Source organism: Phyllopteryx taeniolatus, chromosome 12 (genome assembly GCF_024500385.1).
Source record: "Phyllopteryx taeniolatus isolate TA_2022b chromosome 12, UOR_Ptae_1.2, whole genome shotgun sequence".
NCBI classification, from domain to species: domain Eukaryota; kingdom Metazoa; phylum Chordata; class Actinopteri; order Syngnathiformes; family Syngnathidae; genus Phyllopteryx; species Phyllopteryx taeniolatus.
In genome coordinates this window covers 4,305,605-4,330,855 of record NC_084513.1, presented here as the reverse complement: position 1 = coordinate 4,330,855, position 25,251 = coordinate 4,305,605, and the positions used below count along the sequence as shown (strand labels likewise).

At 41.3% G+C, this 25,251-nt stretch overlaps 2 protein-coding genes across 9 annotated transcripts in view; one reads left to right on the top strand and one right to left on the bottom strand.

The window, feature by feature from the left end:
* pdia5 (protein disulfide isomerase family A, member 5) overlaps window positions 1–6,836 on the bottom strand; it is a 78,838-nt gene extending 72,002 nt beyond the window's left edge. Inside the window, exon 1 of the mRNA XM_061791693.1 lies at window positions 6,708–6,836. Coding sequence (XP_061647677.1) covers window positions 6,708–6,806 — 99 coding nt within the window. The 5' untranslated portion in view covers window positions 6,807–6,836. The remainder of the gene's footprint in view (window positions 1–6,707) is intronic.
* Window positions 6,837–9,555: 2,719 nt separating this feature from the next.
* The window catches only part of sema5ba (sema domain, seven thrombospondin repeats (type 1 and type 1-like), transmembrane domain (TM) and short cytoplasmic domain, (semaphorin) 5Ba), a 131,620-nt gene continuing 115,924 nt past the window's right edge, over window positions 9,556–25,251 (top strand). For all 8 annotated transcript variants that reach the window (XM_061791689.1, XM_061791691.1, XM_061791688.1 and 5 more), the window contains exon 1: window positions 9,556–9,724. The gene's annotated coding sequence lies outside the window, so the exon portion shown is untranslated. The remainder of the gene's footprint in view (window positions 9,725–25,251) is intronic.

Sequence of the window (25,251 nt, the reverse complement as noted above, 5' to 3'; positions counted from 1 at the left end):
TACTGGTTATAAAGAACCTCGAGTCAAATGTTCATTTTAGTCTATGCTGCGGGTTGCTAAGAAAATGGATGTTCATAATTTGGACACCTTTTATTTAAACCATGCAAACTTTTTGACACAGCCCCCTAAAAGAATCGGAACAGAGAATCGAAATAAGGAATGGGAATCGCTCAAATTCAAACGATGCCAAGCCGTAGTTATCAATATAAAAAGCCACAACATTCAAAATATTTGGGATTTCGTTCTGATATTTTTAGAGGTTGAAGTGGGCACAATTATAGATGTACACATACATTTTGGTGATTGATTGCAATTTTGTTTTTTTTTTTTTTTTTTTTTTTTTTTTACATTGAGCATTTATTTTTCCTCCCCATTTTATTTATGGATTTATTTATATATATATATATATATTTTTTTTTTTTTTTTTTTTTAATGGGGCGAGAAACAAGGCTTTCTCCCAGACCCATTATAGATATAGAAATCCATAACATCCAAAATATTTGGGATTTTGTTCTGATATTTTCAGGGGTTGAAGTGGGAATACGTAGAGATGTTCCCATAAATGTTGGCGACAAATGGTGTTAGTTTTGTGAAATTAAGCTACGTTCAGCTGTTTCTGTTGCACACGGGAGTCAGTGTTACCAGGAGGAGATCGATGGCATTGATAGCATGAGACGACTTAGCACGGGTGCGCACCGCACTGAAGCCCAGCTTGGGGCGCTGCAACCCGGATACAGGCTACACTCGCCCCATCTTTGCTTGTGAATGACTGAGTAATTCACGGAAGTTCCTTTTATACCCAATCATGGCACCCACCTGTTCCCAATTAGCCTGTTCACCTGTGGGATGTTCCAAACAGGTGTTTGATGAGCATTCCTCAACTTTCTCAGTCTTTTTTGCCACCTGTCCCAGCTTTTTTGGAACGTGTTGCAGCCATAAAATTTTAAGTTGATGATTATTTGCTAAAAACAATAGAGTTCATGAGTTTGAACATTAAATATCTTGTCTTTGTAGTGTATTCAATTAAATATTGGTTGAACATGATTTGCAAATCATTCTATTCAGTTTTTATTTAGTTTAACACAATGTCCCAACTTCATTGGAATTGGGGTTGTATAATACGCACCCCCAAAGTTGACCTCAAAATTCTGGAAAACCCTTCTACCCATGGCAGAATTTATAAAATGGGTACAATTAAGATAAATAAAATAATAAAGAAAACGAAGTGCCAGGCGAAACATTTAATTTTATTTTAATGGGATTCAAATTAAATATTTCAGAAAAGCATTATCAAACAAAACATAACCATAAATATGGCATGTCTTATATATTTTCTGTCACTTCCATTGCTAATTTCACAGATTTTATCAACTACAAATGCTTCTTTGCTGTGGTATATTTATTCCTTACTGTGTATTTTAACAATGTATGCAGTGATTTTAAATTGTTATTTTTATGTTTTGTGCCACATTCTGCAATTTAACTTTCAGATTAAAAATAATTAACATGATTATTATATGTTCTCGGTTTCTGTGCTTAATAAGCTTTCCGAAGATACCAACTTTTAGAAAATAGGATTGAGAACGTTATTAAAATTTTTGAGACATCGGTTGTGACTTTTTCTTTTTTTAATCTCTTATGACTTCAAACCTCCAAGCATTGGGTGAGATGCATCAGACGGACTCCCTTTTCAGGGATGGCACTGGGTTATGAAACCTCTTAGTGGCTAAACAGTATAAAAATCTCCTAGCCACACTGTGTGTAGTTACCACATCAGCACCTGTGTTTATGTGGCTAAACTTTTAGCCACACTTGGCCAGTCCTCGTCACTGGGAAGCTTCCCAGTGACGAGGGAAGCCTCGCCACTGGGAAGCTTCCCAGTGACGAGGGAAGCCTCGCCACTGCTCAACATGACAACCAGGCTGTGATTAGCGGCTCGTGCATTGATGAAGAAGCCAGCTAGCTAGCTGCGAGAACTAATGTGAATTGCAGAATACATCTACCACTGACACTTCAAACGTACGTTGCGGTAATATGCACGCAAGCGGCATCGGGTCTGGTCTTTCCCGATGCGCTGCTCCCTCCAGGAAAAAAAAAACTGCTGCTTAACTAAAAAAAGGAAACCAATTGGTTGCTCACTATTAAGTGAAATGTCTTATTTTCTCTAGTGTATTCATAACTGCTCTTTAACCAAGCAGAATATATTATATCTGAATACTGAATACATATATATAATTTTCAGTAGGCTACTCGATAACTAAAATAATTAGGGTGGTCCTTATTTGTAGGAAGAATTTGAAAAACGAGTATTTCAATGAGCGAAGGCCTGGATAGGGTGTGAAACCATGAGAAGACACTTCCTGTAAAGTTTTATATCGATCGGACATATTTAAGGTGCGCCCCAAAGCCAATTTGGCGCAATAGTACAAAAAATTAACAAGCATACATTTCTTAGGAAATTTTTGACAAAAGTGTACTTGAAAGTTGGGTTCAAAAGACTCCCAAAGCGCAGCAGAGCTCAAGCCTCGGCAGTCAGCCCATAGATTGTAGCTGCGCTCGATCGAACAAGGACATCTGACCGGAGCGCTGTCCACATCCTCCACCCTGCTGCTGAGGCTACAGCCCAATCCCCTCGAACCTTGCAGTCAACCGGCAATCGATTCGACGACAGCGGAGGCGCGTCAGGGAGGATGTGGCGAAGGAGATCCAGGAGACATTTGCTCCGGGCGTCCCCCTCGTTGTCCACAGGGACGGAAAGATCATCGCCGATATCACCGACACAACGGCAGCCGAGCGCCTTCCATCCTCGTTTCCGGGGATGGCGTTAACAAGCTCCTCGGCGTCCCACGCTTGCCCAGCGGGAAGGGTGACGATGTTGCCACCGCGGTTATCAGCTGCCTGGAGGATTGGGGCGTCGCCGAACGCATTGTGGGGATGTCTTTCGATGCTACCGCCTCCAACACTGGCGTGCGCGGCGGAGCCTGTGCCTACGTCCAGCAGCGACTCGAGCGGTATCTCCTGCACCTGGCCTGCCGGCACCACATTCTTGAGATAGTGGCCGACAAATCGTTCGGCGCCTGTTTCGCACCGTCGTCTGGGCCCGACATCCCACTCTTCAAAGGCCAGATGGGAGTCCATCGACCAGACGGTGTTCGAGCCGATTGAGCCGATCCCGCCCACCAGTGACAAAGTCATCATGTTCTGCAAGGAGAAGCTCCAAGCTACGCAGCCCCGCGATGACTATCGGGAACTCCTCAACTTGACGATCGTCGCTCTGGCCGGTGTTCCCCCTTGAGGAATCAGTATGTCCAAGCCAAACTTCTATACGCATTGATGATCTTCGTATTCCGCAGACAGTTCAAGCTCACCAAGGCGGTGGAGAAGAACTTGGCCTGCTTCGTCCTCTTCACTGTGACGCTATACGTGCCGGCGTGGTACGAAGCCCCACTGGCAACCCGTGCTCCAGCCAAGGACCTGGCCTTCTACCGCTCATTCATGTCCTACAAGGACAAGGAAATCGCAAGGGAGGCATCGAAGGCGTTTGGGCGGCATCTCTGCTACATCTCAGAGGAGCTAGTGTCGCTCGCTCTGTTCGACCTGAGGACCACTTTGGAGAAGAAGAGGCTGATCGTGGCTGCCTTTGACCGAAACGGCGCGGAAGATCCGCCTAAGCGGATTTCACTGGAGCCTGACCTGACTGTCCTGACAAGGAAGACACTGCCGGACTTCGCTTCGTCAAGCTCCGAGTTTCTCCTGGCCGCCCTTGGCCCGTCGGACTTCCTTGAGGTGGACCCGGCCGAGTGGCTGGCCCGCCAAGACTACCAGCTCGCCCGTAGCCGAGCCGAGTCCCTCAAGGTTGTCAACGGGGCGTGGCTCTGATTAAGAGCTACAGCACCATCCTCACGAAGGACGAGGAAGAAAGACAGTTCCTTCTCCAGGTCGTCGAGGATCATCGTCGCTTCCTCGACGTCCGCAAGTCAACGTTAACTGGGAAACAATGAGTGGGGTTTAGGCTCCCGCGAGACACCCCACTGAGGGGCTAAAACAACCAGGTTAGCGTGGGTGACCCAGGTGTGCCTTTTGTCCATAACTTTTACCGATTTTGGGGGGAATTTTTTTTCTCCATGTTTTACACCCCTAACAAGTCTTTTGAACCCAACTTTTATGTGCATTTTTCCAAAAAAAAAGTTAACTTTTCATCTTTTGTTAGACTACTTCGCCAAAGTGGCTTTGGGGCACCTCCTAAATATGTCCGATCGATGTGTAACTTCACAGGAGGTGTTTTCTCATGGTTTCACACCATATCCAGGCCTTCACTGATGAAAAATCAAAAGTTCGAAACTAAGGACCACCCTACTAAAATATTCAATAGCTGCACCCCTAATTGCAGCACTAATTGATGCATTTCTCATTTGTGACAGGTCTATTTAATGTCACGTCCAAATAAAGCGACAAAAAGGAGTCAAAGAATGTTGTGTACTTTTTCATCGAATAACTGAAAATAATCCTATATCATGGCATATGGTTATCGTGATTAAAAAATGGTCCAAATTGTGATAGATTTTTTTCCATATCGTCCAGCACTAGTTCTAAGGATGAAAAACAAATCACAATTTTAGCTCTCAACTTGACCTGTGACATGGAAAAAGGTCATATTGTGCTCAACACAATCAGTTTGACCCACAACTGAAAGTGTTATGGTTTCATAAAGGGATCTTCAAGACCACTTTTTTATTTATTTTTTTTAAACCAATACTAGTACGAGTATTCACTCTTGAGTACTCAGAGATACTGAGTACCAATACAACTATTACTTTTGATACATAAAATTTCAACAAACATGACAGATAATTGTGAACAAAGACTTTTCTTTCTGACGCACATGATGTTTCGCCGATGAGTCAAACAGCTGCAGTGCAGCGCCAACTACCAGCGAGCAGGACTTACTTTTTTTTTTGCCTCACCCATTCCTAGTTTCATGTAAAGTTAGGTAGTGATGGTCCAAAACTTCAATTCTTTCGTCCTATCATACTTCTTACTTTATTTTCTCACCATCCTTGTTGACTTTCTTCCTGTCATCCTTCATTTCTTTATCCTTCCCTACTTCATTCCATTTTTCGCTCCTTTTTTTGTTTGTTTTACTTCAGATTGAATTGATCAGAGTTATTGCACAAACATTGGGCAAAGCCAATAAAAAAAATTTGGGAATGTCCTGAAAAAGAAAGAAACTGTGTACTGAGCAACAGACATCGAACAGGTCACCCAAAGACAACAGTCTGTGACATCAGTGCCAACCGCCAGAGGGCAGGGGTGAAGGTATCACAATCCACAATCCACTATTCGAAGAAGACAGAAGAACTATACAGGCTGTACCACAAGATGCAAAACACATCAGGAAAAAGAATCAGAAGGACAGATTGGATTTTGCAAAGTAGTACAGAGATGAGCCACAAAGGTTTTGGAACAAAGTTTTATGCACTGATGAGACCAAGATTAATCTCTACCAAAGTGACAGAAAGGCCAAAGTATGGAGAAAGAAAGGATCTGATTATGATCCAAAACACACACGCATAGTGGAGGTAATTGCATGGCTTGTGAGCCCGTTCCAGAAGCAGCCATGCAAGCCCAAGTCTTTACTGATGATGTAATTCATGATGGGAGTAACTGAATTATTTCTAAAGTCTACAAAACCATTTTGTCTGGCAAATTACAGAAAAAAAATGCATCCAAACTAATCGGGAGAAGCTTCATGTAACAAGACAATGACCCAAAACACACTGCCAACACAAAAAAAGGACTTCATAACGCGGGAAAAGTGGAAGGTCTTACACTGGCCAAGTCAATCACCGGACCTTAACCAAATAGAGCATGTATTTGACCTCCTGAAGAGGAGACTGAAGGGAGAAACCCCCAGAAACAAACAAGAACTGAAATAGGCTGCAGTAAAGGCCTGGAAAAGCTTTTGAAAGTATGCAACAGTCTGGTGAAGCCAATGGGTCGCAGGCTTGATGCAGTTTTTGCATGTAAGGGTTATGCCATAAAAGCATGAATTCTGAACGTTTGTCTCATATTCAGCTTTTGAGCTAAAACCTAAATGTCATCAGTATACAACAAAAACATAGGAATTGACCTTGCCGTTCCAATTGTTTTAGAGGGGACTATATTCCCTTCCTTCCTTTTCATACCATCCTTGTTAACGTCCTCCTTAGCACCCTTCCTCAAACTAAAGTGTCAACAATACCTACTTTTACGCCCGTGTATATTCCCCATCACAAATGCAAAATGAACCCAATTTGCCTCTGCAAAATGAAATAGTAGTTTTTCATCTAAAAAAAATTTAATTGTAATTTTAAAAAAAAGTCCAATTAGCTCAGCAGGTATGTTGTTGTAATGACCTCCTCGCTAGCCCGTCGAAGGTGGGCGACCGCCGAGCACACGTCGACCGCAGGCTAAAGCGCCACACAAACAGCCGGTTCTTCTTGCAGTTCTCCCTGGATCACATACCCGGCACCACGCTTCAAATGCGGTCACGAAGTTCGGTCCAGTTTTTCAACTTCAACTAGCCTCCTCTTCACCACTGAAAGGCTAGCTTAATTCAACTGTATTCCTTCACACAATATACGCCACGACCTCCACAGCAGGAGAACCACACAATAAAGCAGCCATTATTAATGAAGTTTAACCTTCAAAAGCTCCCCGAGACTCACCAGGAGCAGCAAACCGAGCATTTTCCCGTCTCTCATCCGACTGCCGTAGCGTTTCCGAAAGGCCATCATGCCGCTGCGTTGCCACGTCTGGCCGCGCATGCCCAGTTGCGCTGGCAGTTCTCGCTTGACAGCTGCTTCCGTTGCCGACATGCGCGTGAGGCAAGCCGGGAAATGTAGTCCATATAAGAATTCGACCCACCTGTTTTCCTGAGCTGGAAGAGATGCACCTTTTTTGCAAGCACACTAAAAGCAATTACACGCACACACAGACACACACACAGTGAAATAAGCACATTTAATAGAGTGAATCACTTTTAATGAGGTCTCTATCAGCTCTATCAGCGAAACACTGGCACGCAGCAACAAGTCATCCTGCTCAACTTCAAATCTTTTGTCACTGGTTACACTAATGCTCACATGTTTTGCTATTAACACATTAGCCTCGCCTATCGTCCAACCAACTTAAATGTCCTGCATGTCGACATATAATGGAGCGCTGGTGACGAAGGGATTCCCAGAAGCTCCGAAGGAGACGGCTAATTATTAGCCAGCTAGCCTCATGGAATCCAGGCCCGGCGATAAAGCAGCCAAGGCCTCAGGATGCAACTTTTAACATTTAAATTTTCTAAAATATTTTTAAAACATTTTTTTTCTCAAATAAAATACTACTTTAATCTCGTAACATTGAAATTTATTTTCTAAAAAGTATTTTTGTTGGAGAATGATTTTTGTGTTATTATGTAATATTGAATATTAATGAAATAAAGAAATATGTGACCATACAAATATTTATATTTTCTTAAATAAAATATATTGAAATTAAATCATTAATATATATTTTTGTCAAAATCTACCAGATTTAGGTGAGAAAAGGGCCTGGATCCTCCTCTGGGTCCGGTTCTTCTCAGCTCGAGGCCCAACACTCAAAAATATTCGGAACCTGAACCAGAGATCACGATGAATCATTTTAGTCAATTAAACAACACATTTTTTTGAAGACTTGTTTTGATGTTTAATTCGAGAGAATCGCCAAGTTATGTATTATTAAAAGTAAAAATTCTAAATTAAAAAAAAGGCTTTGATTTAATAATATTACAACTCTTTTTTTGCAAAACAAATCATTGCCTAATACAATAGTCTGCCTTTTCTACTAGTTACCATCCGTATCATGTTAAACTACACCAGATTGAGGTCAATATAAGCTATTTAGGCAAAATATTATTGAATATAAAATGACCCTGATTAAAATTGTATATGTACATCTCTGTATTTGCCAAATATATCAAAAATTAAATGTCATGCACTTAATTTTAGTGGAAAAAAGTAACTTTATTAGTATCATTATTATTATTGATATTATTATTATTATTGATATATTTACTCCAGTAGTCTCTAGTGGTAGACAAAATAATAATTGCCTAAGTACAGTTCAGTTGTATTTGACTTTAAAATGCAACACATTTGCACTCAATCTTGGGATGCACGATAACTATCGGTCCGATAACTATCGGTCCAATAACTATCGGCCTGATACTGGGGGGTAAAAAAATAACATCACATCAAAAACTGGACCAAAAACAAGAGTCATATCACTCAGCAATGCACTGGTTGCTAGCGGGCGGTTGCTGTTTGTATTGGTTTGGGACAGTCATGGATATTTTCACCAAAATTATTTGCAGACAACACCAAAAATAGTCAATATCCGCAGAAAATTAGCATATGATCACCACCACTTGCGGAAATTACGAGCATCCAGTGACTTTGAGCTCATAACTACGACGCTCGGCAAGACCCGCCGGCCTACGAGCAGCTCAAACCTGCGCAGGAGCGAGCGGGGGCGGTTTGGCCTAATGCCGCATGCAGAAGCACGGTTGTCGAGGTACAGAACCCTGCAGAACACCGCTCCTAAGCATTTGCCTTTGCAACATTCGCTCACTGGAAAATAAGTTAGACCAAACAATCCTTAAAGAGAAGATGTCTCACTTTAAGAATTTTACCCCAAAAATTTTTAACAGTTTGCACTATGAAATATGCACTATGAAAGCAACATTTTTATCAGCAAACACAACATATTAACCTTATGAAATAGGGATATCTTTTAACCTAAAGCCATGACAATAGTACTTCTTGCACAATAACGAAATACATTTATACATCACATCTCAGGGGAAAATTTCATTAGTCCACATTTTAATCATGTACAACTGATGTACATTCACAAATGAAGTACTTTTTCTTTTGGTGTGGTTTGTGTAAAGACCTTTTTTTAAAATTACGTTGATAAAAAAAAAAAAAGGAGAGAAAATCACCAGATTTTGGCAGGAAAATGGCATCCCGGCTCAATTGAAGACCAAACAAATCACCCAAGCATCGTCACGTTATATCGACTTTTAAAATATATTTTTAGATATTGACAAATGGCTGGATAAACTGCTATATCTAGTACAATATTTGCACAGTTAGTGCAAAATGCGAAGTATATGTACCTCATATAATACAATATCGACAGTGATATATGTATAATGACTTGATGAATTATAATACACAGTGTGACAGTATGCAGGCTAATGTTCTTTGAAAAACCTCTTGATAGGTATAATATCCATAATATAATTGATAGACTGAAGTGCACGTTTTAATGTGTTCCGAACGACTCTTTGTGTTGTTGAATTCGAGAGACATCGCCTCGGATGAACAACGACATGACGTCAAAATTCCCACGAGGTCAAGTTGCCCTCCCTCCTCTCAGGTGTGCGCGTGCACGCGGCGCGCACTCCATGCGGGGGTCGTGCCCGCGCACCATTCCCCCAACGGGCCCCCACCGTCCTGTTTCTCCGCGGTGGTTTGTTCCGGAGCTCGCGGAGGAGCTCAGCGCAGTCTTCCGCTGCAGATCGCCGAGAGAAGGACCCTCTTGGCGGACACGGAATCTGGAACGCGCCGCTCCCTTGGATCACCGCCACCGTCAACGTTATTAGCGTCATTGTTATCATTGGCGGACGTGAGGAACATCTGAGAAGGTAAGCCGCGGATCTTTGTCGACACCTGGGTGCCGTGCACTTTTGCGGCGGCACTTTTGGGCTTGAACCTGGGTTCTTCACATTTTTTCCCAACTTGCAACACTTTCCCACGTCAATCCGATCCACTTTTGACTTTCCACTCACGTTGCATCCCGCCGCCACCACCGCCATCAGAAGAAGAAGAAGGGGTGTTCGTGGGTGGTTGGCAGCCGCCCTCACACTCGACTGGACACCCCCAAAACTTAGCAGAGGCAAGCGCTTTAAAAGGCTGTTGAGAAACACTTGAAACTCGTTGCAAAATTGCCTTCCCGGGGCTGTTAACTGCGTTTTTTGTGTGCAAAATTTGCACGTTTTTAGCAACCAAAAAACCCCCCAAAAACATTTGCTGGGATTACTTCACTTGTGCATTGAAAGCGGACTAGATTGTCGTTTTTAAAAATACGATACTCCCTTAAGCGGCTCATTATTTAGCGTTCATTTTGTTTTGTTTTTAAATTATTTTAAGTAGAAATCCATCTTTTTATCCCAAATCTTTGTTATGACTACATGTACATTGAAAGCAGTGATTCTTGATTAAAAAGCAAAAAAACGTTTTTTTTTTTTTTTTTTTTTTTTTACCGTTAAATTGATTTAAAAATGCGTTTTTCTTCCTCTTAACCTGTCAAACAAAGGAAAATAGTTGTTGAAGTGTTGAAATATCTGGCAGGGGTGAATAGAGGGCCACAGGGGGCAGTGTTGAGCAGCAGCCAGGTGCGCTGTGCTGCTGCAGAGCAGGTTGACAAACACAAAAATGGTTGTTGCTGCTGTTGATTCCAGTTGTGTGTGTGGATTGTTTCACAAATGAGAAGAAATTAAAAGATGTACATTTTTTTTTGTTTTGCACTGTTCAGGCTTGAGCACATAAGCCTGTTTTTTTTTTTAAATGAGCGCTTTCATTTGCTGTTTAATTGAGACTCTGTTGCTTGAGCGCCTTTAATAAAGAGGCCTTTATTATTCATTAACGCTCAGACGGCTCTCGCGTGCAGCACAGCAGCTTAGCAGATATTCGTTTTATTATTTTTGTATTCATATTACTAGGCTTGATGTGGAGAATTTCTTTCATTTTCCAAAGAAGCTGTTTCTGGATGGGAAAAGACATTGAAATATGGATATCATCATGTATTGCATCGATACACCAACTTTATAGTCTATCATCTGTTATGTATGTATAATTCATGCTTTTTTCATATGGAGTCAACATTTCTTTCATCTGACTATATTATGATAAAAAGATAATCACATATTGTATTTTTATGTGCAGCTAATCTCGTCATTATTTTATACGCTTAAAGCACAAGAATGCCATTTCTAGACATTTTCGTTCACAACAAGACTTCATTTCTTTCAGGTGTATATGCAGATTTCATGTACTCTTACTAACGTATTGCTTAATGTTATTGTCAGTAAGAATAGTATAATGTAGCATAAAAAAAATACATGTCCAGTATCAATCCATACGATACATATCCAGATGCAAATAGGAAACTGTACATGGATAAATACACTCAATACTGTGGACAGCAGCAAGAAGACACTATTCTGATACACTATACGGGATTTGAACCCCGGTCCTCAGAACTGTGAGGCAGATGTGCTAACCGTTTGTTCACTGTGCTGTGGAAGCTAGTAATTAAAATTCATACTTTTTTGTTTTATCCAACATCTTTGTAGTGTCCTTTATTTTTCTAAAGAAAATACTTGTTCGCCAATAAGCAACTCCATTACAGGCATATACTGTATATGCAAACATGAATGCATACTGCACATAATCAAATAGATACAAAATATACAGAAGTGCATGTGTACAGCAGCAAGAATAGTCATCACCACTATACTGCTAGATGTATCAAAAAGCAACTGTAAATGAATGCTAATATATACTGTAAATGAATACTTTGTGTCAACTTCCATGATTCTTGCTCAAATCTGGATCAAAATTTCAAATCATCATATGCAATCAATAATAATGTTGAAATATGTCATAATATAATATTTGTCGAGTATCTGTAATACTATGATGAAACCTTTATTTTTTTTGGTTTCACAATCATAACGACCCTCTGAGGACAATGTGGCCCGCAGCAAAAATGAGCTTGAAACCCCTAAGAGAATGATGCAGCAGGAATAGTCAGCAGGATTGTATCTCGAAAAATATACATTGCTCAACAAGCGACTGCACAAAAAAATATAATAAATACATTACATTACAATAGATGCAAATGTGGATGGCAAACTACATGCAAGTAAATAGATTCCATGGAAACATAAGTGACTGTGGACAGCACCAACAATAACCAGCAGCATTGTAAGTATTATAGGGGAAGAAAACCAGGCAATGTGAACTATCACCAGTGCAAGTGTACACAATGCATGAATAATGATATGTAAATTATTTAAAATAGAATAATATACTATATATGCAGATGTGAATCTGAACAAAAGCAGCAAGAAGAGTCAGCATCAATGTCTGTATAAAAAGTGCTTCCAGTATATATTGTATACTGTCAGTCGTTGCGCTAACTATCCCCATCGCTATTATCGCCACGTGTGAAGTCTCACACGATTGTTTGTGTTAGCAGGCGAACCCGCTTGCCTTGCGGCGGATTAGTGTTGTTTGTGTCGCCGTAGTATCCCGGGTCGTTCCTTTCACATGGAAAGCAGCTTATCATGCCTGATGAATTTATGAGGGCTCTTGACAGCCCCTCGTGGTGTTTTGGGGGGAATCACTTGGTCATCCAGACCAGCTCCACTTTCTCCAAGCCGCCTTTGTTCCGGCTTCTTTTGTTGCCGCTGCTCCAGAGGGTCCACCGTACCACCGCGGCGTCTGATGTCAGCATTCATTATTGATTTTTTTTTTTTTTTCAAACCAACACCGTTGGCGTTCATCAAATTTGCAATGAGGCATATTTAAACAGGTGCAGCTCGTCTGGGTCACCGGGGTCGCCGGGTTGTCGTCGTCTGGACGGGTATGAAAGTTTGATGTCGGGAGAACCGGATCGCACTCATTCATGCTCTCTCCGCCGTGGCTCCTTTTAACGGATGTTTCACAGAAGCAAGGATGTCTTTGCTTTTTCCAGTTTCAATTGCACTTAATAGCGCCGACTCAGGCTGTCACTATCGAATCTTTTTAGAATTGATTAATCTATCGATTATTGCATTGATTCATCGAATAATCAGATAAAAATGTATTTTGCATTCAAATTTAATGCGCGGCACGGTGGCCGACTGGTTAGAGGGTCTGCCAAAATGTGCAGTTTATCGCAGACAGACAGAACAAAATAAACATAATAAGCACATTCATACACGAGCTTCTATGGCCACACACAACTAACGCCCAGCTACTCAAAACGCGAACTGGCTAACATTAAGCCAGTTAACAGCTAGCCCGCTACCTGAGCCCACAACAAACTTGCTACACTCTCATTCGCTGACTTCCACGTCACTCACCGGGCGAGGGCACACCTTTTTTAAAGCCACACACACGCAGAGTCACAGATCTTATAGCGTGGTCATCAATAATACCTGCACCTCACATGCACGTTTTGTTGTTTAATGATGCGAAATAGATTTTAATCTAATTACTCGATGGGATAATTGGTTGAATAATCGATTCTGAAAGTATTTGATAGCTGCGGCCCTAGTCATGAGCAAACATCCATCCAAGGTAATAAGATATAGATAGATAGATAGATAGATAGATAGATCGATCTCAAGCCAACCATTTTCTTTTTAACTATTGGACCTTTATTTAAAACATTTTTTTACAAGAAGGTAGCAGCCTCCAATCAGATGGCTTTGATGTCATGATGTTTTTTTTTGTTTTTTTTCACCATTGAAGGCAGTAGTCGTGGTTCAGATAATTACTGAAAACCAATAGGACTTTCGCTCTTATCTAAAGATTAAAGATCTGGTCGGAATTGACATGGTAGATGTAGAATCAATAGAGTAAGTAAGTACAATCATCTGATGTTTACGATCTGGCAGCAACATGTAAAATGAATAGGGCTCTTTGTGCAGCTACTGTACAATTATTCGGCAGTAATTGGCATGGAAAATGTAAAATCAGTTTCACACCTGGCAGCGGTTGACATCATTCCTGGTATAGTACAATCATCTGAATTTTATATTCAGGTAGCAATATGTAAAATCAATAGGGTTCTTGCTCCTGGTCAAGTATATCCATCAGAAATGTAAATACCGGGCAGCAGTTGAGATGGAAGATGCAAAAATCAATAGGGTTCTTGCTCCTGGCATAGGAAAACTCACCTGACCTTCCCTCCGAGCATCCTAGTAGAATCCTGACAAAGATATGTCTGAAAATCAATAGAGTACTTGCTGTGTGACACCATTCGATAACCCCTGGATTGCATTCACATTTTTTGGCGGTGCTCAAGCACTCCTAAATTGAATAGTCATTATTTTGACGGTATATCCCTTTGAAGAAAGCTAGAAAATTCCATAACCATAGAGTACTTGGTAGTAATGTAGTATTTGAACAACAAAAATACAGCACCCCCTTGCCTCAAAAATGGTTTTCTTCACCGAATCCCTCCCACCTTTCCCTAACTGGACTCTTAGTTTGCTCTCTGCACAGGGCAAAATTCTGCTTTCCAGTGATATGATGTACTAAGTATGCCAATTTAAACACTATTATGATTACCAGTCCTCATTTTTGCTGCGTTAATTGTAGCTCACTGTTTATGTTGTTGGGGATGAATTTTTCTCTCGGAAATATTTCAGGTGGTCAGAGGCAGCACCACTGTCCTCTGAATTGGAATGAGAGAAGCTATCTGTTCTGTTCTGAGGTAGGGGGCTGATTTACGCCAGAAAAAAAATGCATACAGTTAATGTGTAGCTACGTAGTGGTGCTGTTGTATCAAAATTAGTAGTGTGTTGGTTTCATAAATCCAAACCATTCCTCTTTTGCTGTGGCTAAACATTCTAATAATCTTGATCAGATTTCATGGTTTAGTCACAGACTTTCCCAAAGTGTGTTGTGCTTCCCCCCCCCCCCCCCCCCCCCCAGAAATATGGAAATGCAGTTACGTTAAAATCTACGGAAACAGAATTTTATCTGCCTTGCCGGGGACTTAGCAACCCTAATCGGTGTGACCCTAAAATCGACACCACTGATTGTCATTGAAAGCCACATTGGAAAATGAATTACATGCATGCAGCGCTAACGGCTATCGGAGCGACGCTAACGAGACACATCAGCAGGAGGTCGTCTGATCCACCATGTTGGAAATTAATAATTCCAACGTGCCTGTCTGAGATGAGACCCCACAGATATGATTAGGGAGATACAACCTGCACCTTTTAGCTGTGTGCCTATGGTGACACTAAGCTAGTAAGGGCAAAGATGTCACTTCATCCCATGTGTGCGGATGGCAAGAAAACCAAAAGAACAAGGATGCCAGGATGCTGGCACATTGTGGTGCATACAGTTGCACACAATGCCGTGCAATCACAAGGGAACCGGGAATAACCTTTCATAGGTAAAATATATATATATATTTAAATATTCTGTATTGACAGCACACTTTTTGGAGTTGACAAAAAAAGTAGATCTTATGAGAATCAGTTGAGAAATGAACTAGTTACGAATTCAATGTCCATGCATTGCCTTTGCTCGGAACGTTGACCCTCCAGGTATGGCCGCCACATAGGCGCCTCGGTTAGGCGGGCTGCTAAAGCGGGCTGGCATATCTCATCTTCACTTGATATCTATGCATGACCCCTCTCTCTCTCTCTCTCTCTCTATCTCTCTCTCTCTCTCTCTCTCTCTCTGTACCCATCATGACACTCAACCTCAGTATGACGTGAAACCAGATGCGGCCGCCGCAGCAACCGAATCTGTGCTAACAATGCTAATCATGCGAATTAGCTCGCCATTAGCTGCCACTGTTTGCATGTAAAGGGCCGCTTGGGTTTCACTGGCTCAAGGATAATGTTGTGGTTAACCAATCGAAGAATAAATGCCTGAATTTTATGAAGTGAGTCTTTTCACAACTTGTCGTTTGTGCGCAGGTGTGTGTGTGTTTTAGGGTAAGTGTGTCTGTGTGTGTGTGTACATGTGTCTATATGTGCGAGTGTGTCTGTGTGCACACACACACACACATGTGTCTGTGTCCGTGTGTGCGTGTCTGTGTCACACACGCACGCACACACCAATGGTTGAATGGGAATAGTGTTCCTGCCCCCACAATGGCCATCTCCGTCAGGAACTTTCTCCTCCGCCTCTTTTCTTCGCACCAGGGATGCCGGAGAAAAGGCACATACATGCCTTCACGTCCACTTTACACACACACAAAGACACTCACACACGTGCACAAAGAAAAACAGACTGTGCACAAAGAAAAACAGACTCATACACACATGCACATATAAATACACACACAGACACATATGTGTGTGTGTGGGGAGGGGGGGGGGGGGGGGAGGTTTGTGTAACTATGTGATTCTGTGTGCGTTGAATTGTGCAATTGTGTGTGTGTGTGGATGCACGGCGGAATCCTCCAGAAGCTTTGGGAAGCAAAGCAGCTCATTGAAGATGCTGGGAATGCGGGTTTAGCGGGTTCACGGACAACTCCAGATTGTCTTTGATGTTTCCAGAAACACATATGTGACAGCAATTACTCACAGCAGGTCAACTGGGCTAATGTTTGTAGCAGATAAAGAAACCTTACAGAGTACCTTATCTGTTTAAAACACACGCCACAGTCATTTAAACAAAATAATAAATTAATAAATACCAACCTTGGCCTGACGAATAGCTAATGCACACACTCATGACAATATCGACAGGAACAAATGCAAGTCAAGAAGAACGTTTAGCTTGATTTTCTACAACTACAGTACTGCAGTTGAAAACATCACCACGGGTGCAAATGGTTAACCCAGGAAATAGCCAGTTCACACCGTGTCCTCATGGGCTGTTGTTCACGTCATTCAAGCAGGGCATGTCAAATAGGCATGTGCTTGGGTTGTGTGTGTGGATAACAACCGCAAGTGGACAAATAAAATACCTGCACCTCTGTTTAAAGCACTGTTTCACAAATTGGCATTGGAACGCATATATGAAATTTACAAATGTCTATAGTGATGAAACAAATAATGAGTCACTTTAGAGGAGATTTCATTTACTGCGGGGGGTTTTCTGGAACATAACCCCAGCAACAAAGGTTTACTGTGTGACGAACCTGCCTCTGCATTTAGCAAAACCGATCTCAGCACTTCCACTCGGTTTGGGTTAATGGCCAACGGTGCTGTGACGAAATAACTACAATGGCTACACTATTTTTTTTTTTAACACAAGATGTCACCACAGAACCACCAAAGATTACAATATTTGATGTTGACGCTTCGTTCATGTTTACATATAAAATATTTTTATGAATAAATGATATCCATGTATTTCACTTTTGTTTAAAAAAAACACCTGTGTTACATTCAAGGCTAAATTATCTGATGTTTCTGAAAACATACGTTGGGTTCAATGACGATTACAAAACACATGCGTTAAGGGGTTATCAACACATGAGGTCATCTTAGATATTTACTGCAAGTTGCCAGCAATTTTCACCAGCTCATTCTGTATTTAATAAGGGTAACCGCTAACGTTCAATGTTCCAGTCACGCAAGGATCGCTGCGTCCTCTTCAGTATAAAGAGACGACTCCATCCGAGAAAATTTATGTGATTCTTTAGAGGCTAAATTGTCTTTGATGTTTCTGAAAACAAATTCTTTGACAATAAAAAAAATAATAACTTCATTCAACTTCAAGACTTGGTTCTCTTTAATGTTAACAAAAACATGTACGTTAAGTTCTTTGAAGACTAACAGTAAATTGTCTTTGATGTTTATGAAAACGGGTTAATTGCTGAAATTGTCTTTGATGTTTTCAAAACATCACAAAAACATTTGAAGACAATCTAAGTGTCTTTGATGATTTTCAAACCTCATACTGTGTTAGGTTTGTCTCTAATTGGTTTTAGATGAGCAGCAAAGACATCAGCATACATTTAGTCTTCATGTAACATAAATAGAATTGTAAACATGAAGACAATTTGCTGTTGTCGGGGGAGCTAACGTAGGCGCTTTCTTTAGGATTTGACAAAATGAAGTACTCATTGGCAGTGGTAATCCATAACAACACGTTCATGTTGTTTCTGTTAATCTAATGTTGATTGTACAACATCTCGCATCTCATTTTGTCTGATTAAATGAAAGGCGCCAAAGTGCAAAGTGCTGACGTGCGGGGTGTCAGCTTTTTAATTAGGTAAAAGCTTCAAGTGAAATGTCACATTAATGAAGCGGGCCAGCGGCCCATCCCTGTGGGACGCCAATGCATCCTCAATCACTTTGACTACAAATAGCAGCTCGCAATATAACAGCTTGCTGCTTTAAACGCTCATTGCAAACCCTGGCTTGAAACCCTAATTTGAAACCCTAAGTTTTGCTGAAAACCTTAACGTTTGCTGGAAACCCTAATTTGAAACCCAAATTGGTGCCCCAAATCCTAATTTGAAACACTAACTTTTGCTTGAAACCCTAACTTTTGCACAAAACCATAATTTGAAACCCTTTCTCTGGCTTGGAACCATAACTTGAACTCAAACCCTGTCTTGAAACCATCCATCCATCCATTTTCAACACCGCTTATCCTGGTTAGGGTCACGGGACGCTGGAGCCTATCCCAGCTGACTTCGGGCGAAAGGCGGACTACACCCTGAACTGGTCGCCAGTCAGTCGCAGGGCACATATAGCTGTCTTGAAACCCTAATTTGAAATCCCAACATCTGCTTGGTACCTTATTGGAAAACCCTAACTTTGGTTTGAAACCCTAACATCAACTCTAACCCAGGCTCGAAACCATAATTTGAAACCCACAAAAATGATTCTTGGCAAAATATGCGGCTTTGTGTGTTATTCGTGCGACTTGTGTCTCCCAGCCGACTTGCCCAGCATGCAAACATTCCTTTTATTGCTGGTCGGGAAGAACAACAACAACAATGGCGGGAGTGACAGACTGTAGATGACACGATCCCAGAGAAGCTGTGGCGGGTGTAAACGCGCTAGCAGCGGTGGCCAACCAGAAGAGAAAATATTTTTTCTCAGTTCTATACAGTGGCCAAAGAAAAATATGATATGATATCTTCGGACACCAGCATTACCATGAAAATTGAGGTGCAATAGAGAAGGAAACCACGGCTGCTGCTTACGTTGTACACAGCTGCGTTAAAGTGACATCATGCTTAGTGTGACATCATTTTGTGACATCATAGTGTGACTTTAAAGTGTGACATTACAGTGTGACCCCATTTGGTGACATCATAGTGTGACATCATAATGTTTAAACCTTAGTTTGAAACCCTTGTTTCGCTTCAAACTCCAATTTCAAAGCCTAACCCTGGTTTGAAATGTTAATTTGAAACACCAACCCGAGTTTGAAATCCTAATTTCAAACCTTACTTCTGATGTTAAACCCTAATTTCAAACCCTAATCCTGCCTTGGAACCTTAATCGAAAACCCGAACTTCAAACCCTAACCCTGGCTTGAAACCTGAACTTGAAACCCAAATTTGAAACCCTATCCCTGGTTTGAAACCATAATTTTAAAACCCTAATACTGGTGTGAAACCCTAATTTCAACCCTAATCCTGGACTGAAACCCTTATTTGAAACCCGAATTTGAAACCCTAAATTGACAATCCATACCTGGCTTGAAACTTTGAGACCCTAACCCTCGTTTGAAACCGTAATTTCAAACCCGAATTTGAAAGCCGGCTTGAAACCCTTATTTCAAAGCCTCACCCTGGTTCGAAACCTTGAAACTCTAAATCAGGCTTGACAACCTAATTTCAAACCCTAACCTTTGTTTGGAACATTAACCCTTCTATTACATTTTCATTTTCTTATAATCTTTGATGTCCTTTTATTGGGTTTGCAAGAAAATGTGGGTTGGAAATGTCTAGAATGTCCCTTTTCAAGCTATTCTAGTTGGTCTTTTTCACATGGCAGTTGAGACAGCCTGATTTCTCATTAATATGCGACATGTAAATAAGCTCTGCGCCGATTGAATTGCTAATTTTCTCAATGTAAGTATGGAAAACTGCTTCGCTCTGATTGGCTGTTGGCAGATGGCGATATCTCGGCGGCCGGGCCAAGCATTTATAGCGTTCAATTCATTCGATGTGGGGGGTCTTAATATCATCATGAAACAGAATTCACCAAGCGTTGGATTGTTCGCCCACTACTCACAACCCAAAGGACAGGGGACTTCTCACGTGGGTGAAGTAAAAGAAAGGAGCATATTTTTAGAAGCGGGCCCCGTTCAATCACTTCAAGTCATTGGCTTGCGGAGTTAATCTTTCACGCACACAACAGTGACACCAGTTACATTCAACATTATAAATATAGTTGGGAATCGTAAAACACAACATGTATGAGGACCTGTCGCCAGGTCTCAGTTTTAAGGGGGGCACATAAAATTCATGAGCGAGCATAATTATTGTTACCCAACAGATTGTACATATTTTTGACAATCTTATAGTCTACTCTCTTTGCGAAGCACTGACACACCTAATCTTTATTAAACCGAACCAACTCCAAGTATGACCAGCTACAACACTAATCCTCATAATTTAAAGCAATAGTATCAATATCCCCAAAACACTTGAGTTGTTCAATTTCTGAGCCGTGCCGCAGAAGCATCTCTCAAAGTGAAAAAGCACCACGGTGGGTGCAGTTTATGGGCTCCACAACATTGCCAACAAATGTGGACACACATAAGCGTACACGCACGCACACTTCAAACCTACTTCAAGAAGTGGGTCAAAATAGCGTGCGGTGGCGTCTCTCCGCATTGAACCGCTTCATCAATGCATCCTTCCACTCAGATTGAAATTTGTGACGTGGTCCTTTTCAAAAGCAAGCTGAATCAGCTGGACCTGCGCAGCATACTGCGCCAATGAAAAAGAGTTGTCACGCATTGCCGTGGAAGCTCCTAAAGTTAGGTAAGTGTGCAGGCTGTGACATCAGTCGGAATATAGCTTGGAGTGCACATTAGAAGTATGTTCGCCATTGTTCATTTTCCATCTTGGGAGGGAACCTTAGGTCCAGCAGTTCAGGAACTCGCTTTTGGACATCCATCTCTCCGACATCGGTTTAGTATGCAGTTTTGCAGCGGGCACTGAGTTTTCAACCACTTACCTAAAACCATAATTAATCATTTTCAAAAATATAAAATTGTGCGGGACTGTCGTGATGTACATAAGTCACACGCATAGGCCTACACATTACACACAGGGCCCGAACACAGCACAATTCTGGTTCCAAAATGCTTAGGAATTTCTCCCAAAATACATAAAGGATATATATTCCTCAACACGTCTGAGTTTGCCAGGAGATGCAAAGCTTTGTACATGACGCAGCTGCAATGGAACCATGAAGTGGGCTGCTATTTGAATAATTAGCAACTTGCTACATCACAAACACATGGAAATCGGATCCAGTCGCTTGCAAGCCTTGTGGCATTTTTTGTCTTTTGCGTTCAATTGACAAGATTGAATTTTGACATTTTGACCTATGTTATGCAATAAACAGTAGAAAATTGGGATTTTGATGGAAGAAGACCTTTAAGACAGACTTGAAACCCTAATTTCAAACCGTAATGTCAAAACTCAACCTTTGCTTGGAATCTTAAAACAGACTTGAAACCCTAATTTAAACCTCTCTTGTTCGAAACCCTCACCCGTGCTTGAAAACCTAATTTAAAACCCTAATTTGAAAACCTATCACTGGCTTGAAACCCTAACTTGAAACCCTAACATTTTCTTGTCTTCTTATACTCTAACTTGTACTTGAGACTAAAATGTAAAAGAATCCGAAGAATAGTAATCGTACATAATAGATGTGGTGTAATGTCCTCTTGAGGCTCACTCAACTCGACTGCTGCGTTTGTTTTGCTGTGATTGTCATGGCAACGCCAGCGTCTTTGTTGACAATAGGAGGCGTGTGACAGTGATGAATGTGCTGGCTGAAGAAGCGGAGCATCTCAGCCTCGGCCGCTTCAATCTCAAGCGATGATTTATTACACATGGGGGGGAAAAAAAGTATCTATTAATCCTCAAAGTGGACGGGGTATATTAAGAAATGAGATTTACATGCGTGTCAATTTAGCATTAATCGCATGCCACCGCCGACATCTTTTTTGAGGGCACCCCTTAAAGAATACACGTGCGTAAACAAGAGATGGAGGAGGACAGCAGGAGCCAAAGTGTGTGTGATGGAGATAACCAAGGCAGCACTTCCTGCTTTTGGACAGCAGCCAGCCTATCACAGAGCCTCTTATTAGCTTAGTACACACACACACAAACACACACACACATTTTGTCTTTGGCGTCACCACAAGGTCGATTGAGATTGTCCGCAGTCCATTTTAGTCCTCTGCACTCGTGGCTACCCTAATGTTAGATGTCGTTGATGGGACATTAAAGAGACGTGGTGCTTGATGCTTATCAATCTAGGCTGTGATTTTGACAACAACGTTACACATTGAGGAGCAAAAAAACTTGAGCATCAAAGACACAAGTTGTCTTTGATGAGCACCATCCCATAAGATTGTCTGGAGGTCTGACTCTTAAGAGTCGATTTGCCCCGATTTTAGGGTCCCAAACAGGTCTGGGCCGACAAACTTAAATAAGGAACGTGTTCAATACAATATTTACGACCAAAACGTGGCGAACTTCTCCTGAGTCATGACACTGTGAATTGTGACATGGAACAGAATACAGACAGTTAAGAAGTGCTGGTGTGTGATTTTGAAAACAATGTTGCACATTTTTTCATCGAGGAGCAACAAAGACACACCAGTTGTCTTTGATTGACAAAGTTTCCCATCTTTGATGCCTTAAGGTGTCTTAGATTGTCTTTGATTGAGAGCCAAAGTCACGCATTGATTTTAGAGTGACAAAGTTACCCACATTGTCTTTACTGTCGCAGCAAAAAACGAGCCGTCTTGTCTGTGATTTTAACAACAAAGTTCAACATGTCGTCTTTCATGAGCAACAAAGTTGCACAGCTCGGATTTGATTATCAGTTACGCGTTGTCTTTGATGAGCAAATAGCTACAATAGCTACACGTCTTTGAGCTACCACATAACATATATATGATTTGATAAGTGACAAATCTACGCGCTGTGTTTGATGAGCGACACAGTTAGACATCTTGACTTTGATAAGTCAGAGTGTTATACATTGTGTCTTTGATGAGTGACTAATACATTTAATCAAGAGTTTTCACATTTTTTTTGGGTGACATAATTTTCACAGGCACTACATGTTGTCTCAAAGACACATTGTCCTTTGCTAATGCTAATCGTGTTAGTAGCTTGACTTGATTCCTATTGATATTTTTTTTGTCACCTGTCACTTGACCTGTGTGGATTTCATACTCCGCCCCAGGATTTAAAATGCTAAGTATGGCTGAGGATGCTAACCTCACACGCAGTTGCACAGTTTGTCTTTGATAAGCAACACAGTTTTTTATCTCGTCTTTGATTTTAACAACAAAGTTACACGTCCTTGAGGTGGGACAAAATTATGTTGGCTCCACATCTTGTTATTGATGACTAACAATGTTACACATCTTGTCTTTGTTCTCATAGTTACACATTTGTTTGTGTTTCTTTGTTGAGCGACAAAGTAACATGACTCATTTTCGATTTTAAGAACAAAGTAGCATCTTGTCTTTAAAGAGATTGTCTTTGCGGGGCAACATTTCTTTGAGCAACAAGTTTCCCATCTTGTCTTTGACTTGAACCAAAGTTCCACATCTTTTTGATGAGGGACACATTTACTCATCTTGTTGGCTTTTAACCTTGTCTTTGATTATCATCAACAAAGTTACAAATCTTGTCAATGAGTTTAACAAAGTTACACATCCTCTTTGAGCCACAAGTTACACGTCTTGTTTTGATTTGAACAAAAAACTACAAAGGTACACGTACTGTCTTCCATTTTTACTTTGGATTTGATTTTAACAACAGTTACACATCTTTGTATTTCATAAGGGACATTACAAACAAGCTATACAACCTGATAATCTTCTTTTAATTTTTATTTTAACAGCAGAGTTGCACATTGTTTCTTTGATTAGCGTCACGGCACTCTCTGGAAGGCAAATTCCACCAAGAAAAGCAAAACAAGATGTGGGCAGGCAGACCTCCATGCACTGCGCTGACCTGGCCTTCATCCAACATGGCGGACTGCCTCGCCTCCACTTGACCACACCGTCGGGGGTCTGTGTGTGTGTGTGTGTGTGCGTGTATCAGCGTGTGTGTGTAAAACACAGATGGAGAATTTGAGCTGCGATGTGCAAAATAAAAAGAAGGCGAGCCATTAAGAGCTTCCACTCAGCCGCGAAGCGTTCAATGTCCTGCCAAGTCCATCCCATATAACATCCAGCTCGCTCGGTTTCCTGGATGAGCTTGGATGATTTTTTTTGTGTGTGTTTTTGTTTCAAGAAGATTCCATCAATTTGTAAATACATTTTATATGCCCGCTTTGCTGAAAGGATCAAATCAGTAAAATGATCTATCTGGTGACTCAACAACGTACACTTGTTGTCTACATGAAACAAAACCAAGTGTTGCCATGTCTTTGATAAGTTTGCACAGTGTCTTTGAGTGGCAAAAGTTACATGTTGTCTAGTGAGTGACAAACTTAGACGCTGTCTTTGATGTGAGAGTTAGACATCTTGTCTTTGAGCAACAAAATGATATGGTATCTCATGCTGTCCTCCACCAGTTGACTAACATGCACGTGATATGGTGTTCATTCACTAATTCACTAAGTATGATGGAACCACCATAGACTTTAGTTACTTGTGCTGGCGTCACTAATAACAACACAGGTTGTGCTAACGACACGAAAAATGAATCCCACCACACTACTCGACAGTCGCACTGCCTTGCTCATTTTCCCACATCCCGTCCTGCCCTTTTCTGTCCTCTCTCATTCTTGTCCTATTGGTTAGTTGTTGCATGTCCTCAGCAATAAATAGAAGCCAAATTAACCCTAAGCCCCCCCCCCCCCCCCATCCATAAAACCTAGTGACGCCCCGGGAGTTACACATTGTGACACACCTTGCCTTTGACTTTAATAACGAAACTTGAAACAACAAAGCTACACATCTTGTTTTTGATAGGTCTTTGATTTACCCTCTGGATGGAAAGTGAAGAAACAAAAAATGAGAAAGCCTAAAATGACTTTCTCCCTGCTATTATCACACCCAAAATCAAAGCCCCCCATCCAGATTTCAGATAAGATTTCCTACTAAATGGTGCTGCTTTCCTCAGGTCTTTGTGATGTTGCAGTTCTGTAAGAACTCCCGTGTCCAGCAGTCCACGCTTAGACAGCCAGCGGACTGACGGAGCTCATCAATAATCATCAACCTCAAATCCTTGTCTCATCAAAGACCCCAT